Genomic DNA, 16,760 nt, shown 5'->3' on the forward strand with positions numbered 1-16,760 from the left:
CTGCATAGGAGCACCTAGTGTGCGATTGGGACTATTTATATTTATACTAACTCCTAGAGAATTATATTTCACCCCCAACACTCAATATTTATCTTCTTATCCATTTTTGTATTATGCAATTTTTGGAATCGCATCACTTTACATCTTAAATTCTTTATTAGATTACTAGGATTCACTTGCACTTGCCCCTTTTTGGGTCTTGCTCTAATTTGATTGGAGCTTATTCACTTCTGTTTCTGTGTCTTTATGCGACTTTGGAATCGCATCAATTTGCACTATTAACTAATTAGCACTTTTATATATATAGGTTACCATTGGTGATACCACTTAGCATCCATCTTCACTTGCCCCTTTGAGGCTTGCTCTATTGGATTGGAGCTCATTCACAATCAGTCACTAGAGCACTTTTTTCTTTGTACCTTGATTGTTATTTGCACTTTCTATTTGGTTTACAAAGTATATTTGTATTACTAACTGTATGCCACTGTAGTCACTTTATATTGCTGCAAGAGATTCACTTATATCTTCTTACTACCAATGATTTTTGTCACATCTGTATTTATTTGATGTTTTACGTCTGATTGATGTTTTATTGATACATATACTAAGTGTTTACAATTTTCAGCCTTCTTCCTGGTTTCTGGCTCTCAGAATGCCGATCGCAATCTCACGCATGTGCTGTAGATTGCAATCAGAGTAGTGGCCGGCCATTCCCATTGCATCCTGGGACTGATGACTCATATCTCCCAGGACGCAATGCGAAACCGGAAGTGACATCCGGGGCCACGGCCGCAGAAGGAGGAAGTCAGACAGAGATGCCCCTAAAATAAGGTAAGTGACCCCCCCCCCCCCCCCCCAAAAAAAATGTCCAATTCTTTTTTAACGTGCTTTTCCCCACAGTAATCCGGAAAGAAGAAAAAGAGGGTGGAACTCTGCTTTAATCTCAGCATCTTAGGGAAACCCATAAATATTTACACACTGTATATATAAAACACACACATATACACACATACACACTCCTTTACACACAAACAAAAACATTATTTGTTTTTTTGTAGATTTTACCGAGGATCCCAGAAGGTAAGGATAGAAGCTCCACCAGCACCGTGTCCTCTCTGGTTGTCATGGTTGTCAATAAAGACCAAGGCTCTATCGTTTGGCATAAAGCCCCAACCTTCTCCCCAGTTCCTACAGAGGGACAATAAAGGAACAGCATTTTAGAAAAATAATTGAACACATCAGTTGCTTGTTATTGAAATTTTACCAAAGATACTACCTTTTAGAAAAGCTTTTCAACAAGTTTGGTTACTGGCATATTTCTAAAAAAGCTATATTCTATGCTAATGATACAGTAAGTCACAAAACAATATTAAAATTACTTCTTCTAAATAGTAGCAAATTTATAGCAAACCCAAAATATTCAATAGTTATGAAGAATAACAAATCAGTATGAAAATAGAAAGTACCTATTGAAATTTTCTTAAAAGAACTTTGTGCTAGATTTCTTTGGGGTTGTAGGCCCATCTAGAGACCATTATGTGTCCTGGCTTTTACTTATTTTTTAAAAAAAAAAAGCAGCAACACAGAACAAAAAAAAAAAAGGCAGCAAGGTAAGGAAGAGTCGGGCGGGAAGTAAGGAATCAGAGACAGCAGCAGAGTTAATAGGAAATGTTAATTATAGGCATCATTGGGCATTTTTAAATAAAGATCAATGCACATTTTGGTTTAGTAAAAGTTATAAACAAATTGGCTTTTACTTTGGCTTCTTTCCTCATTTGTGAAGGTATTTGAGAAAGAAGTGTTGATGCGTGACCTGTCCAATCATTTTCTACTTTCTTCCACTACAATGACTTGAATGTAGTAACAAAGTAATATAAATGTTGACTCTAATTACCCAACAAAAATGATTAACATCCTTTACTTTCTTACTTTAAATATGACATCTTTTCTCCATTCCACTTGCGGATGACTGTACCAAGTTTGGCTCCATATTTAAATTCAGTGACACGGCCAACTCCAAAGTACTGACTGGCAGAAATGGCCTCACCTCCAAGATCAATTACCTGAAATAACATGTTATATATGATCTTTGTGCAGCAGCATTATGGGGCAAATTCATCCATGTAAAAGATTCATGTATTGGCATTCATGTAAAAAGGTGATAGGTACACTCCATAACTCTACATCTCATTGTTTATAAGCTATATATGTTGGAACAGTGATTAGAGTCTCTTGAGAGTTGAATTTTACCAGTGAAAAGCTACAGGTATTAAGATGCATGGATGTTGGGGTCAGGGACAAAAATGAGTATTCCTACTTAAGGTATACCAGCTATGAGAACATCAGAGGTGGAATGTGTTATCTAACAGGTGGCTTTGAAGTGCCTGGCAAAAGCCTGTCAAGTAAATAGTCACTTGTCTTTTGTTGTATTCACCTCCAGCACAGGTTGATCTTTGTGTTCACTTGTAAAGTTGGCCTTACATGTGGGAATTTAATAGAGCAATCAAACTTTCTATTTGATTACAATCGCAACACAATGAAAGAAATGGTGGTTTTTTGAGCCTAAAATTGCCCCATTCATACACAACGGAAAATTTTGATCACATTTTGACACAATGTCCCAGGCGTTTGAGCCTTGTACCCCATACTGACTACCGCTTACAGCTTTTGTTAAGACTTACTCATTTATGACCTGTAAAAGGAAAAAGAATGCTTACATACAGAAGCCAAAGGCAAAAATCTTTATTTGTGGATTTATGTAAGACTAGACATATGTGAAAAGTTTAGAAAAATCGAATAGACACCTCTATCCGTGCTAAACTGCTATTGTATCCAGCAGCCATTCAAGACCCATGGTTGCTGAATACCAGAACAGTGACTGCATCTGGCTGGATGCAGTCACTGTTCAGCCAGCAATTTTCCACCCAGCCTCTTTTGACAAGAGTTATTGAACATTTTGAGCCATGCAAGGACAGCCTAAGAGGATAAGAATGCTATAACATTAAGTTTATTTTCTCAAAAAGGTAGTGCTAATGGATAAGCAAGGCCGTATAATACTATAATTGTTTTCTTTTTTTTTTTTTCCCACATGTCCAACCTTCATGCAAACAGTGTTTAGAAAAGTGCATTAAAGGCTTTGATTAATCCATAAATAATTTAGTTTAGCAGATTCCTTTAAAGGCACAGATTGGTCAAGACCTGTAACATAGTTGGGCTAGAAACAGTAGATTTATATTGTAGGGTAAACTTAGCACACTGTAATATTATATTCAATATAGGTCCACAGAATGTACTTCAGAATATAAAAAAAAAAACTTTTTTTGTAGTATTTTATACATGAGATTACCTCTTGAAAAATGAAAGCTCTAGCTCCAGCAGGGAACCATCTGGTGTTGAGGTTTGTCAGTCTGTCTGTAATGGCTTTAATATCTCCAGGCCACATGTGTTTGGCAGCATCCAATCTAAAACCAGCTACTCCAATATTAATGAGATTGTTCATAAAGTCTGCAATCTTTCCACGCACATAATCCTTTTCTAGAGCCAGGTCCAGAAGGCCAACAAGTTTGCAATCTCTAACCTAGGTGTGGGAAATCATTTCATTATTTGTTGGCCATTTAATAATTCCATTGTGTCATATAAGATGAGGGGCATATGGCTACAATACAGGATAGATAGATAGATAGATAGATAGATAGATAGATAGATAGATAGATAGATAGATAGATAGATAGATAGATAGATAGATAGATAGATAGATAGATAGATAGATAGATAGATAGATAGATAGATAGATAGATAGATAGATAGATAGATAGATAGATAGATAGATAGATAGATAGATAGATAGATAGATAGATAGATAGATAGATAGATAGATAGATAGATAGATAGATAGATAGATAGATAGATAGATAGATAGATAGATAGATAGATAGATAGATAGATAGATAGATAGATAGATAGATAGATAGATAGAGTAGACAGACAGAAGGAAAGATGAATGAATTACAGGTTTTCTACCTGATAAGCATCACCATAGTTCTCAATTTCACCGCTGCCAGTTTTACACTTTCCATCATTGAAATCCCAACTAGAATATGGAACAGCAGGGAACTCTCTTGAACCTGTATTGAAATAGCTGCCACAAGTTGAATGCGTGCCTACACCCATGCCAGCGCCACACATGTGATTAATGATAGCATCCACATAGATGTATACCTGTACAAGAAGGAACCAAAATTATATATTATACAAATGTCCAAAGTGTCTGAAACTTTAGATGTAAAAAGATGCATTATTGGTACATATAGTATAACAAATTCGGGATATTAGTTAAAAAAAATTAGGCCAAGTACTTGGTACTAACACTACTACACGAATGTATAGTTTTACTAACTGGTACTGTACTTACAGGACTGGTAATCAGCCAAATGACCAGACGGATCATAACTGTAACTTGAAGTTTACTAATCAGGTGCAAAATTAGAATAAAAAATGCAAAACAGGGGCAGAATGGCAGCTAGCAAGCATATACTGCAGAACATCAAACAGAAGACTAGAAAAGCAAACATGTGCTCTTCATAGAAATGTTCTTACAGCCTTATCAGGGTAACATGTGGCTACCTAACATTGTTTATAAGATTCTATAACAGAGAGTCTGGCTGAGAATCACTACTTCAGTAAAACAGTTAAGAACACAAATGGCTGTGCTGTAGGTCATGAATGGGGTCTGTTCTAGTTCCCTAGGTGGGCCACTAGAGCCCACCATAGCTAGAGAATAAAGTTTAGGAGCTGCTTGGGTTAAGTGGCAGCCCTGTCCCTGTTAAAAGAGGGTTAATCTGGGTAAGGATATATTAGTTGCCACAAATAGAGTGATTACTGTTTTTTTTCTGCGGTTAAACTGGACCTGTTCAACATATATGCAGCTGGGCTTTTTTCATTTAGCTTTCCCTTAGGGGGGGGAGAAGCCAGAAGTAGTAAAAGGAAGTTTTGAAACTACTTGCATCTTCCTGCTTTAAGATGCTGGACTCTGGGGCCCCCCTCCTGCGAGTAATGGGTCTCTCATTACTCTTCTTATGCAACAATTCCCTGAACTATGCTGGACTGTTCATAACCCACAGTAAGTGCCACCACTCTTTAGCCACTTCTCGCCCTTAGGATGTACCCGTACAGGAATGGTGATATCTTGGTCATCACTGCAGCTGCAGCAATATGAAAATAAAGCCCTCCCGCACCAAGAAGTTAGTGCTACATATGCCTCCATCTTCACCCGTTTTGCCTCCGGGTTCGTGGACTCTGGCTTTGTGACTGGCCGGACCTGTGATGATGTCACTCCCGCCACAGGTTTATGGCACAGGGCTCTGAAGGAATGTCATGGGTGGCCATTATTTCAGAGCGCATGTGCCAGTGATGTTACTGGCTGCGTGCCCATTTAGGAGATATTTACACTACCTATTGGTAAGCCTTATTATAGCAAGAGAAGAAAGTTTACTTCCTCATTAAGGTATCATTTTTTAGGGCCAGCAATTTGCTACTAGGTAAAAGTAATCAGAGCAGCGATACAGCCGCTTGATCACTTTTTCAGGTGTCGAAAAGAGGTTCCCCCCTCCCATCCCATCGAGAAGACCGGTAACAATGTGACAATGTCAGTTTCTTGGGCATTGGATGTGGCTGCCCATGCCCAAGACAGAGTGAAAGGAATTGACATTGTTCCTTCATCTCTGTGATCTCAGAAACTGGAAGCGACGAGGATTTAGTCACTGCTGGTTTCGGTTTGTTGTAAGCAAGCCATTACAGCTTGTGAAAGCATTTGATAAAACCAATTTGATAAGATGCTTTGGAGGGCAGAGGAGAGATATTCTCCTCAATAAAGAATACATGTCACTGCCCATGCCATCACAAGGGATGTTGTTAACCCCTTGTGATAGAAATAAAGTTGATCCAAAAACATTTAAAGGTAGAGTGTAGAAAAATAAAATAAAATAAATCATGAAATAAAAAAAAAAACATTTAAAGCCATCCACCCTGTGCAAAGGCCATTGCGCATGTAGGTAATGCACACATATGTAAATGGTGATCGCACCACACGTGTGAGGTATAATTTTAAACTGGTAACCAGTAAAGGCTTTTAGGGCATAGCCTATGAAGAATTTTAGCTACCGTAGTGTGACGCTCTTACACGGGTGCACACAACTTTAAAGTGTGACATGTTAGGTATCTGTTTACACAGCGTAACCTCACCTTTTATGTTTTACCAAAAAAATATGTATTATATTGTGTTTGTGTGCACTAAACTTTATTTAAGTGTATTTTTCCTGAAAATCTGCCTTTGATAAACTTATGTGCGAATATCGCATAACATAGAAAATTGCAACAGCAACCATTTTATTCTCTTACTGTTAAAGGCATTCCTGTTGTTGATTCCTATTTCTTTTAACCCGGGACAATTCCTGGAAATTAAACTCTTACTCAAGAGGCCAAGAGGCAAAGAGAGGCCCTTTTATGTAAAGCTAGGTTCATACTTGTGCGACCTGCATTCTGTGGGAAGGGCAGTCTATGGAAATGAATGGGCTGCCCTACCCGTAGAAGGCAGTTAAAAAAAAGTCCTGAAACCCCCCCCCCCACACACACTGGGATAGTTCCCTTGGGGGGGGGCTGTGCCCATGGTATGTTGTGAAGTCAAGGTCACTACTCCTGGTTCCGAACAGGAGCAGTTTAAACAGTGGGTGTAAGAGATGTTCAGCTGGACCCAAACAGGCGTTGGTGCGCATGCCCAGGCACATTACTGGGTATACAGGAAGAAATGTGCGTGTGCGCATGCGTGTACGCGAACGCGCAAACATGCAAACGCGTGCACGCATTTGGTGCCAAATGGCCAATTTAAGCTGAGCAGTGACAGGAGCACATTGCTGAGTGGTCTTTCAGCTTGTTCCTGTTTACCTGTGCCCTGACCTGCTTCTGGATTACCCGTACTGACCCGGCTTACCCTTGACTCTCCTTTAGACTTCGGCCTGCCTATCTGTGATCCCGGCCTGTGTTTGACCCTGCTCCTGTCTTTATGCCTTTGTACCTCGCTGCCAGATTGTGTACCGACTTTGGCTTGCATCCTGACACTGCTTCCGTCTCACGTTCCTGTACCCGCGCTGCCCGGCTGTTGACGACACCTTGGCTTGGGTTCCAGCTTCGCTCCTGCCTTCTCATCCAGCATCACAGAGTTCCTGTTCCAGGAGCTCACCCGGTGATCCACAGCCATCAGTCTCCTGTCCAGGCACCACCTGCTATACCGGCCCTCGTGCCACTCTGTGTCCTACACCGCCTGTCATCTCTACCAGGGGTGTTGGACAGGAGGTGCAAGAGAAGCCCCCTCTACAGCTCAATCTCCACCAGGTACGTGATAGTGGGGATACAATTATTCTCATAAACAGCAGTGAAGACTAAGGAGGTTCTGGAAACACAAGTATACAATGGAAGGATCCCAGCCTGAGGACACAGGGGGAACCCCAAATAACTTTAGTACACTGGTAGCAATTGGGGAGGTGCTCCCCAGAGTAATTGGGTTTATGGGATAAGTTGTGAGCTATTAGGCTCCTGTCTGGCTACCTGCACACTGGTTTTGACAACTAAGGGCCTCATCAGGTGTGGCCTCTCTATAGTGCGGAGGAACAGGAAAGCAGGCAATTGTGAGAAATGGAGTTAAAGTGGTCTGCACCTGCATCTAAGCATGGTGAGTAAATGGGCACTTTGGTATCGTACTTTAGGGTGTTCAGGGAAGATATGGCATTTCAACAAAATTAGGTTAGAGTTGTGCCTATAAAAATCCTGTTTACCATTGTTATATTCCCCAGCGTTATATCTTCTCTGCCCTCAGGAGTTTTGCTTTGAATTGATAATAAAGCAGTAACTGAGGGGTAATGATTAGGTGCTGACTCCAGTCCCGAAGAGCGTCTACCTGCTAGTCCCCATCTGTACTTGTTCAATCAGTCATTTGGTTTTAATGTTTATACCGAATAAAGTGGATTGTTGGAGTGCAGCCACCCGTCTCTTCCTAGTCTTCCAAAGTTAGGTTATAGTTGTGCCTATAAAAATCCTGCTTACCATTCTTATATTCCCCACTGCTGTATCTTTTCTGCCCTCAGGATTTTTGCTTTGAATTGATAATAATAATAGTTATAACTGAGTATACCACTTTAACAACCAAAACATTTAGCCAAGAAACATTTATGTAAATGTAAGCTAAATTAAATTAAGAAGTGTTACTACTACAAACATATCTATCTGGAAGACTACATTTAGCAACATAAATGCCTGATGTGCTCTTCAGAAATTTTCTTTTTATAATTATAGAGAACGGTGAGAAGTAAATATGGGGATTTTTCGCCATCTGTGTCCCATTGAGAAGATTACCCTTCACTTCCTGTACCATAGCCAAAATAGGACATGAGTGGAAATCAGGGTCATCAGAAGCAGTATCCCCATTTGAAAAATGCCACCCCATTCCTGTCTTGGTCATGACTCAACATTTTGAAATTTTCATTCACTGCCAATGATAACAGTCACCAGGACAGAGGGTGAATCTCCCTAATGGGGGACACAGAATGCAATAAAAATCTGACAGTTATTATAATCCCTGTCCACTCTAATACAGTAAAATATGTTTTGCCCTCAGTTATTCTTTAAATAAAAAAACATCCAAAAAAACAGGCTTAATAAACACAAATCATCCCATATAGAGCACTGCAAGTTACAATCACGTGTATTGCTATGTTTCATATGTTTTATTATTATTATTACTTTGCAGTTTGCTGCTGTTTATGTAGCACCAATTATACCAATTATGATTTGCTTTTAAAACATGACTTTATTTTAGAGCTGAGCTATCTGCAAAAACAGTATGCAAATAAATGATGTTTTACAATTAAACATAGTCTTAAAAAAATATTGATTATTGATCCACCTACCCCAACATTGTTACATCTGGTCACCATGTTTCTGAACTGCTGGTCATTGCCAGATCTGGTGCAGAGGTTGTAGCTGATAGGCTGGTATCTTTCATACCAGGGTCTCCAGGGATTACTAACAATAACATTTTCATTTGGTGGAGAAATCTGTAAAATGCAAAGACAAATGCAATGTGCTGAAAATCCTTTATAAATCTGCATTATACCACTGGGTTTAAAAGTCTAAATTTTTATTAATCGGATATAATGGTAACATTACAAATACAGTTAAGTAGATTCACTTTAATACCACATAGATAAGATTATTATTAATGTACAACATAATTTAAAAATATATTAAAATTGGTTGTTATAATACTAGCCATGAAAATCTCTATGGAGTTGTAAGATTTTTGGTTAAAATTTGGAGGTGATTTGCATTATACTTTTTATTCCTATAAACCTGTGTTAGGACTGTATTATATTTCCTACCCCCCCCCCCCCCCCCCATTAAAATTGTCTTGTGGTGCCTCCTCCTAACCCAATAGACTTAAGCCGGCCATACATGGATCGAAATTTGGCTGGTTTAGCAGGGACCAGTCGAATTTTGATCTATGTATGGGCAGGCTGATTTTACCCAAGTCAATCCATCAATTGAGTTGGGTACAACCAGCCTGTGAGATCTTTGGCATGTGATTATTGCCAGTGGCTATAGCCTCTAGCAGTAATCATTGTGTTCTGGTGGGCAGGGAAGGCTCCCTGTGCCCCTCCACCGGAAGAACACAATAGCATTGCGGTAGGTATTCCCCCATCAACAACACTGACTGTGTTGATGAGGAAATCATGCGATTTTCTTTCAAGAAAATCAAATCATCTATAGGCTGCCCTAGGATCACATTAACAAGATCAGAATTTATAGCCACGCAAGACAAACACTGAGTCCTCCAGAGGAGTGAGTGCACTGTGGCCTTTCTCTTTTAGCAGCTTAAACACTACTCCACTAATTATAATGCACACAGCAGCCTTTCCAGTGCACAGGAATGTAATATAGTGTTTTTCATATGAATGTGTTTCTGGCTGTATGCCTCCTCTAAAAACTCTGGCAGCCTAGACCATGACCTATAATGGCTATGCAGTAATGTGTCCCTGTTTGTAAAAGACCTAAGAGGGATAAAGAGAAATCCAACTTTAGTTTTAAGGGAAATAGTGGCATAATATCTTTATTTGTTACAGTATCTAAAGTGCTGCACAAACTGTTGGCACTATATAAATTCGTTATCACTCAAGGTAACAGCACTTGGGCCCCCTAGTCAGTGAAAATTGATCCTCTGTGGAAAGGGGCATTAATAGAGGAAGAAGTGCTGCAACATAAAGTCCTGCTGGAGCAGATGGGATTCTCCCTGGACCAGGAACCTACCATCATTGGACTTTTGCTGAATAGACTTTCCTTTGGGCAAGATCTCCTTGGTTTTAAAACTATAGCCATAGACGATTGCTTGTGTACCACTATGTGAGAAGCCCTGCTGAACATTTTCTTTTCATTATGGATCTTACAATGGAATTCGAATAAATGTTTGCTGAATAGGGGGTCCCGATCGCTGTTAACCACTTAGCGACCGACCGACCGTCGCAGTTTTACAGCGGCAGGCAGGCGCTCCTGGGCAAAGTGACGTAGTACTACATTGCTCGCTCAGGAGACTCTAGGAGGTGAGTCTCCTGACTCCACCCTCACTCGTAAGGCGGGGAGCCAGTGCGTGTGACCGTCGGCTCTGATGGCCGCCGACCACTCGCGATCTCACGCAGCTGAGAGAGAAGGACAGACGGCTGATGTAAACACAGCCGTCTGTCATTCTCCCTGAAGTGATCACAGAGGCAATGTGATCCTGCTATTTAGGATCGCATGTCTCTGTGATTACTTCACAAGCCATGCCCCCTGACAGTTAGAATCACGCCCCTAGGGACACATTTAACCCCTTGATCACCCATACTGTTAACCCCTTCCCTGCCAGTGTCATTTTTACAGTAACAGTGCATATTTTTATCACTGATTACTGTAGTAATGTCACTGGTACCCCCAAAAGTGTAAAAAATGTTAGTCAGGGGTCCTATCTGTCCGCCGCAATGTTGCAGTCCCGCAAAAAAAATCGCAAATTAGTGATCAAGGGGTTAAGTTTGTCCCTAGGGGCGTGGCTTGTGATGTAACCACAGAGACATACGATCCTACATAGCAGGATAGTATGATCTCTGCAGTTACACCAGGGAGAATGACAGGCGGCTTTGTTTACATCAGCTGCCTGCCTTTCTCCCTCTCCAGCGGGAGATCGGGAGTGACCGGCGGACATCGGAGCCGCCGGTCACTCGCGCGGGGATGTCCCTGAACGAGCGGGGGTGGGAGCGCGCCTCGGCGGCGCGCGCTTGCCCCCTGCAGGCTCCTGGGCAAGCGACCTAGTACTACGTCGCTTTGCCCAGGAGGGGCTGACTGCCGCAGTAAATATACTGTGGGCGGTCGGCAAGTGGTTAAAGTGGTTAACTTTGAGTAATTTTCTGTCCTGTCACTGCTCCAAGGGCTCTTTACAGCAGCTGGGGCAATTCAGTGTCTTTTTTCCCTTATATACCTCTGGTATCATTGACCTAGCACTTAGAGCTGTTTGAGCTTCTATAAATCCTTTATAATAACACAATTTATATTCATATTAATAATAATAACATTTTAACTTAATGTAAGAAGACCAGCACAACTGTTTATGTATTAATTAGTCTATGCAATTTTCTTTACATTAAGATTTAGCAGACTGACATTTCAGGGACGCACAGGTCACTGTAACCAAGGGCTTTGATAAAGGAGACCTCTATGTCCTTGAAATGTTGATCTGCTACATCTGCACTTGAAGATATCTGTGTAAGCAAGCTGCAAAGTGCTGGCATTTTTTTTCTTTTTGCTTTGGATGGCACCACTGTTGGCTGTCACCCAAGAAATTCTGGGGTTCCTGTGTAAAGCATGTGGGATGGTAACACATGGAAGTATATTCTTTTGTTTGTTTAATATTTCAAAAGGCAAACTATGCCAACAAGCTCATGAGTAAAATCAGTGGCGGCTGGTGCTCAAAATTTTTTGGGGGGGGGGGCGCAAAAAGAAAAATGTAATAGGTATTGCTTCGCGTCAAAAAACGCAGTAAAAAATTGCGTGACTTTGAAGTCATGGTACAGGCATGGTACAGGTGATGGTATAGGCATGGCATAGGTGATGGTACAGGCATGGCACAGGTGATGGTATAGGCATGGCATAGGTGATGGTATAGGCATGGCATAGGTGATGGTACAGGCATGGCACAGGTGACGGTATTAGCATGGCACAGATATGGTATAGGCATGTCACAGGTCATGGTACAGGAGATGGTATATGCCCCCTTTCAATGCAGTGACCAGCGTACATGCCCCCTTCAATGCAGAGTTCAGCGTGCGCGCCCCCTTCAATGCAATGAACATTGTGCTGTGCCCCCTTCAATGCAATGAACACTGTGCTATGCCCCCTTCAATGCAATAAACACTGTGCTGTGCCCCCACAATGCAGAGTTCAGCGTGCATGCCCCCTTCAATGCAACTGTGCTGTGCCCCCTTCAATGCAATGAACAATGTGCTGTGCCCCCTTCAATGCAATAAACACTGTGCTGTGCCCCCTTCAATGCAATAAACACTGTTCTGTGCCCCCTTCAATGCAATGAACACTGTGCTATGCCCCCTTCAATGCAATGAACACTGTGCTGTGCCCCAACAATGCAGAGTTCAGCGTGCATGCCCCCTTCAATGCAATAAACACTGTGCTGTGCCCCCTTCAATGCAATAAACACTGTGCTGTGCCCCCTTCAATGCAATAAACACTGTGCTGTGCCCCCTTCAATGCAATAAACACTGTGCTGTGCCCCCTTCAATGCAATGAACACTGTGCTATGCCCCCTTCAATGCAATAAACACTGTGCTGTGCCCCCTTCAATGCAATAAACACTGTGCTGTGCCCCCTTCAATGCAATGAACACTGTGCTGTGCCCCCACAATGCAATGAACTCTGTGCTGTGCCCCCTTCAATGCAATAAACACTGTGCTGTGCCCCCTTCAATGCAATAAACACTGTGCCCCCTTCAATGCAATGAACTCTGTGCTGTGCCCCAACAATGCAGAGTTCAGCGTGCATGCCCCCTTCAATGCAACTGTTCTGTGCCCCCTTCAATGCAATGAACACTGTGCTGTGCCCCCACAATGCAGAGTTCAGCGTGCATGCCCCCTTCAATGCAACTGTGCTGTGCCCCCTTCAATGCAATAAACACTGTGCAGAGTTCAGCGTGTGTGCCCCCTTCAATGCAACTGTTCCGTGCCCCCATCAATGCAGAGTTCAGCGTGCGAGCCCCTTTCAATGCAGAGCGCCACAGCATTGTCCCCAATCACTGCAGAGCGCCACAGCATTGTCCCCAATCACTGCAGAGCGCCACAGCATTGTCCCCAATCACTGCAGAGCGCCACAGCATTGTCACCAAACACTGCAGAGCGCCACAGCATTGTCCCCAATCACTGCAGAGCGCCACAGCATTGTCCCCAATGATTGCAGCGTGCCACAGCATTGTACCCCAATGATTGCAGAGCGCCACAGCATTGTCCCCCAATGATTGCAGAGCGCCACAGCATTGTCCCCCAATGATTGCAGAGCGCCACAGCATTGTCCCCCAATAATTGCAGAGCGCCACAGCATTGTCCCCCAATGATTGCAGAGCGCCACAGCATTGTCCCCCAATGATTGCAGAGTGCCCACAGCATTGTCCCCCAATGATTGCAGAGCACCACAGCATTGTCCCCCAATGATTGCAGAGTGCCCACAGCATTGTACCCCAATGATTGCAGAGTGCCACAGTATTGTACCCCAATGATTGCAGAGTGCCACAGTATTGTACCCCAATGATTGCAGAGTGCCCACAGCATTGTCCCCCAATGATTGCAGAGCGCCACAGCATTGTCCCCCAATGATTGCAGAGTGCCACAGAATTGTACCCCAATGATTGCAGAGTGGCCACAGCATTGTCCCCCAATGATTGCAGAGTGCCAGCATTGTACCCCAATCGATGCAGAGACCAGCATGCGTGCTCCCTTCAAACTTACCTGGCGGCGGGCGGCTCAGCTTCTTCCTCTTCTGCGGCGGGTCCTTCTCCCTCGTCTCGGCGGCGGGAACCGGCGGGCGGCCTCTCCTTTTCTCTGAGCGGCGGTGACGGTGAGTGACTGACGCACGCACCGGCACCGCCCCATTGCGACGTCAGCGATATCCTGGATGATGATTGGTCCAGGCTGTAGACTGGACCAATCACAGCCAGGATATCAGAAAGTGGGGGTGTCCAATCGCAAAGACTTGCGCCCAGGATACCCCCCTACCCCCCAGAAGGCAGCCAATCGGCGCCTCTTCTGGGACGTAACCCCACCCCCCCTAGCCACCAGTTCCTTCAGGCGAGGCCGGCGAACCCAATTTTTTTTTTTGTACAACTTTATTTGTTCGTTTTGTTTTTTTTTTCTTTTTTTTTTTTCTTTTTTTTTAGGGGTAGGGGGGCGGCACCCTGGCGCCCCCTATGCACGGGCCGCCACTGAAAAATCAAGGCTGCTTAAGTACAGAAAACTCTTGCCTTCCTCAGAGTCTACTACAAATACTGTATCTGAATGGAGCTTTTATGGTCTGCTAATGTTAGTATGGGTTTCCTGCAAGGTGTTTTCATTTTTTCCCACAGTGTAAAAATAGGTTAACTGGATTTTAACTAAACTTGGCACTAGTATGGCTGACTGTATGGGCCCCTGTGGAAGGGACATCAGTGTACATGTTCCATCAAGGAAATAGGCTAATGTGAAGGTTGCTTTCTGCACTGTGTAGTCTGTGGTTGTGGATTTCATCTGATTTCATCTACAGTAGGAAAAAAATGAGGCTCTACTTACAGTAAACAGATTCTATTTGTCCTTTTTTTGTGTTTGCAAGTTAAAAAATGTTAAACATAAAAGTAAAACATCTGAAAAAATGTATAATCTTCCCCTGCAGCAGATATTTGAAAAGAGCCCATATATGTTTAGAGTTGTAAGAAGTAATTTTGCATTGGAGAGTGTAAATAGAAAAGGATTAATGGGCATGGAGGCTGAACTCAGAAATTCAGAATAAGGGATTATTTAATTCAAATCTAATTCAAGCAGAACTGGTGATATCCAAAAAGTAGTAAACTATAGAAATCTATCAGCATTTAACTCTGTTTCAAAAAATATGACTATACGCTAAATTGAAATCTAACTGATTTGTTTGCCTTGCAGCTTTATGCCGATTATTATCAACATTCTTCGTATTGCCTCTTTATTGTGTTCTCAAATATCATAGTGATTACATAGTAACTGCCTTCCACATTTTCCACATACCAGAAAATATCCTTTTCTGTAAATACAAAATGGTTTCTTTTGGAATTGCAATCCTTTTTTTTTTTTTTGTTTTAAGCAGCGTAAAAGTGAACAATCGTGAATCAGCAAACATAGTGGTACAAACTTAGACTGAAGAGTGTATCTGGTTACATCAGCTTAGAGATTAGTATTCAAGACTCAGGAGCAACAGTACAATATACCAGATATCCATTAGATATCCATTAGACAATCTTTTTCAGAAGTCTAGAGACAAATAATAGAGGGTATAAGAAAGAGTTTGTGGTTGTCAACCAATTTGCTATCAGCCAAATTAATTTTAAACTAGCAGAGCTGATGTATATTACAATAAATAGGGACTATAGCCCTAGAGTAAAAATTGCAATCCATCACTTTGCATAATATAATAATTTGTCTAGTTTACATCTACTAAGAAAAGATGTGTACCTGTTGCTAAAAAATACTTTTTTTCCAGCCTTGGATAGAGTGAGGAAAGATTATAACCCCTGTCAGATCTTACTGCTGTCATTGTCCTGTGGACAATATTTCTTTACCAGACAGGAAGTGAAGGAAACTCTCCAACAACAAAGAGTTTTTTTTTTTGTTTTTTTTTTTAAGATAAGTAGGGGAACAGTAGAAACCCTGTTAGCTTTGTATTGTTGTATGTTTCCCTGTTTAGTTAAGGTTTATCCCCAGAACAGAAATAAGGAGAAAATCTATCTAGTGGAGCCCCAGATAGCAGTAAAGTCTGTCAAGGGATCTAACCCTTCTCCACTCTATCCAAAACTAAAAAAAAAAACGTTTTAAGGAAAGATACACTTTAATCGTTTCATAAAGCAACTGTTGTAACTGTAAAAAAAAAAAAAAAAAAAAAAGGAAAATAAGTGCAATTCTGAGTTTTATCTGGGTGATGTTTTTTCGGGTATTGTATACTTACCTGGATTCCTCCAAACCCATTGGGTCCCAAGTATCTTTCACACTCTGCTGCAATGTCGTCCCATTTCCACTCAAACAAGTGGACAATTGTTGTCCGTCCAGCTCTTGTGTTGGGGTTGTATTGGGCTGAGCAAAGCCCAACTGCCAACAACAGAACTAGGAGCTTCATCCTGCCTGCTAATGTGACAAGATGCTCTCATACTACTGGTCTTATAAATGGTGGGTGTTGCATAACCGTGTCAAATGACCACCTGTGATTGTTTATAGTGATAGAAGTAGCCAGGTTAAAAAAAAAAAATAAGAAGTAGCCAGGTGACGATATTATGGAAATTCCCACAAGCAGGTTTGTTTTTCTCAAACGCATGAAGTGTTTGTAACAGATAAACAAGGAAAATAGAGTTCATCATAATTATGTTTTGCCCTACATTTTGGAGATAAAATAGGAAAAAAAAATGTTCTTAAACT

General features: G+C 41.7%; 1 protein-coding gene across 1 annotated transcript in view; it reads right to left on the reverse strand.

Annotated features, from left to right (window-relative positions):
• The window catches only part of LOC309561486 (pancreatic alpha-amylase-like), a gene marked incomplete at its 5' end in the record, with an annotated part of 31,819 nt that extends 15,355 nt beyond the window's left edge, over positions 1–16,464 (reverse strand). The window contains 6 exons of the mRNA XM_082265433.1: positions 1,066–1,188; positions 1,930–2,063; positions 3,347–3,577; positions 4,021–4,218; positions 8,958–9,104; positions 16,297–16,464. Coding sequence (XP_082121559.1) covers positions 1,066–1,188; positions 1,930–2,063; positions 3,347–3,577; positions 4,021–4,218; positions 8,958–9,104; positions 16,297–16,464 — 1,001 coding nt within the window. The remainder of the gene's footprint in view (positions 1–1,065; positions 1,189–1,929; positions 2,064–3,346; positions 3,578–4,020; positions 4,219–8,957; positions 9,105–16,296) is intronic.
• Positions 16,465–16,760: the final 296 nt, after the last annotated feature.

The sequence above is a fragment of the Pelophylax lessonae genome (assembly GCF_965119305.1).
Source record: "Pelophylax lessonae genome assembly, chromosome: 8".
NCBI classification, from domain to species: Eukaryota; Metazoa; Chordata; class Amphibia; order Anura; family Ranidae; genus Pelophylax; species Pelophylax lessonae.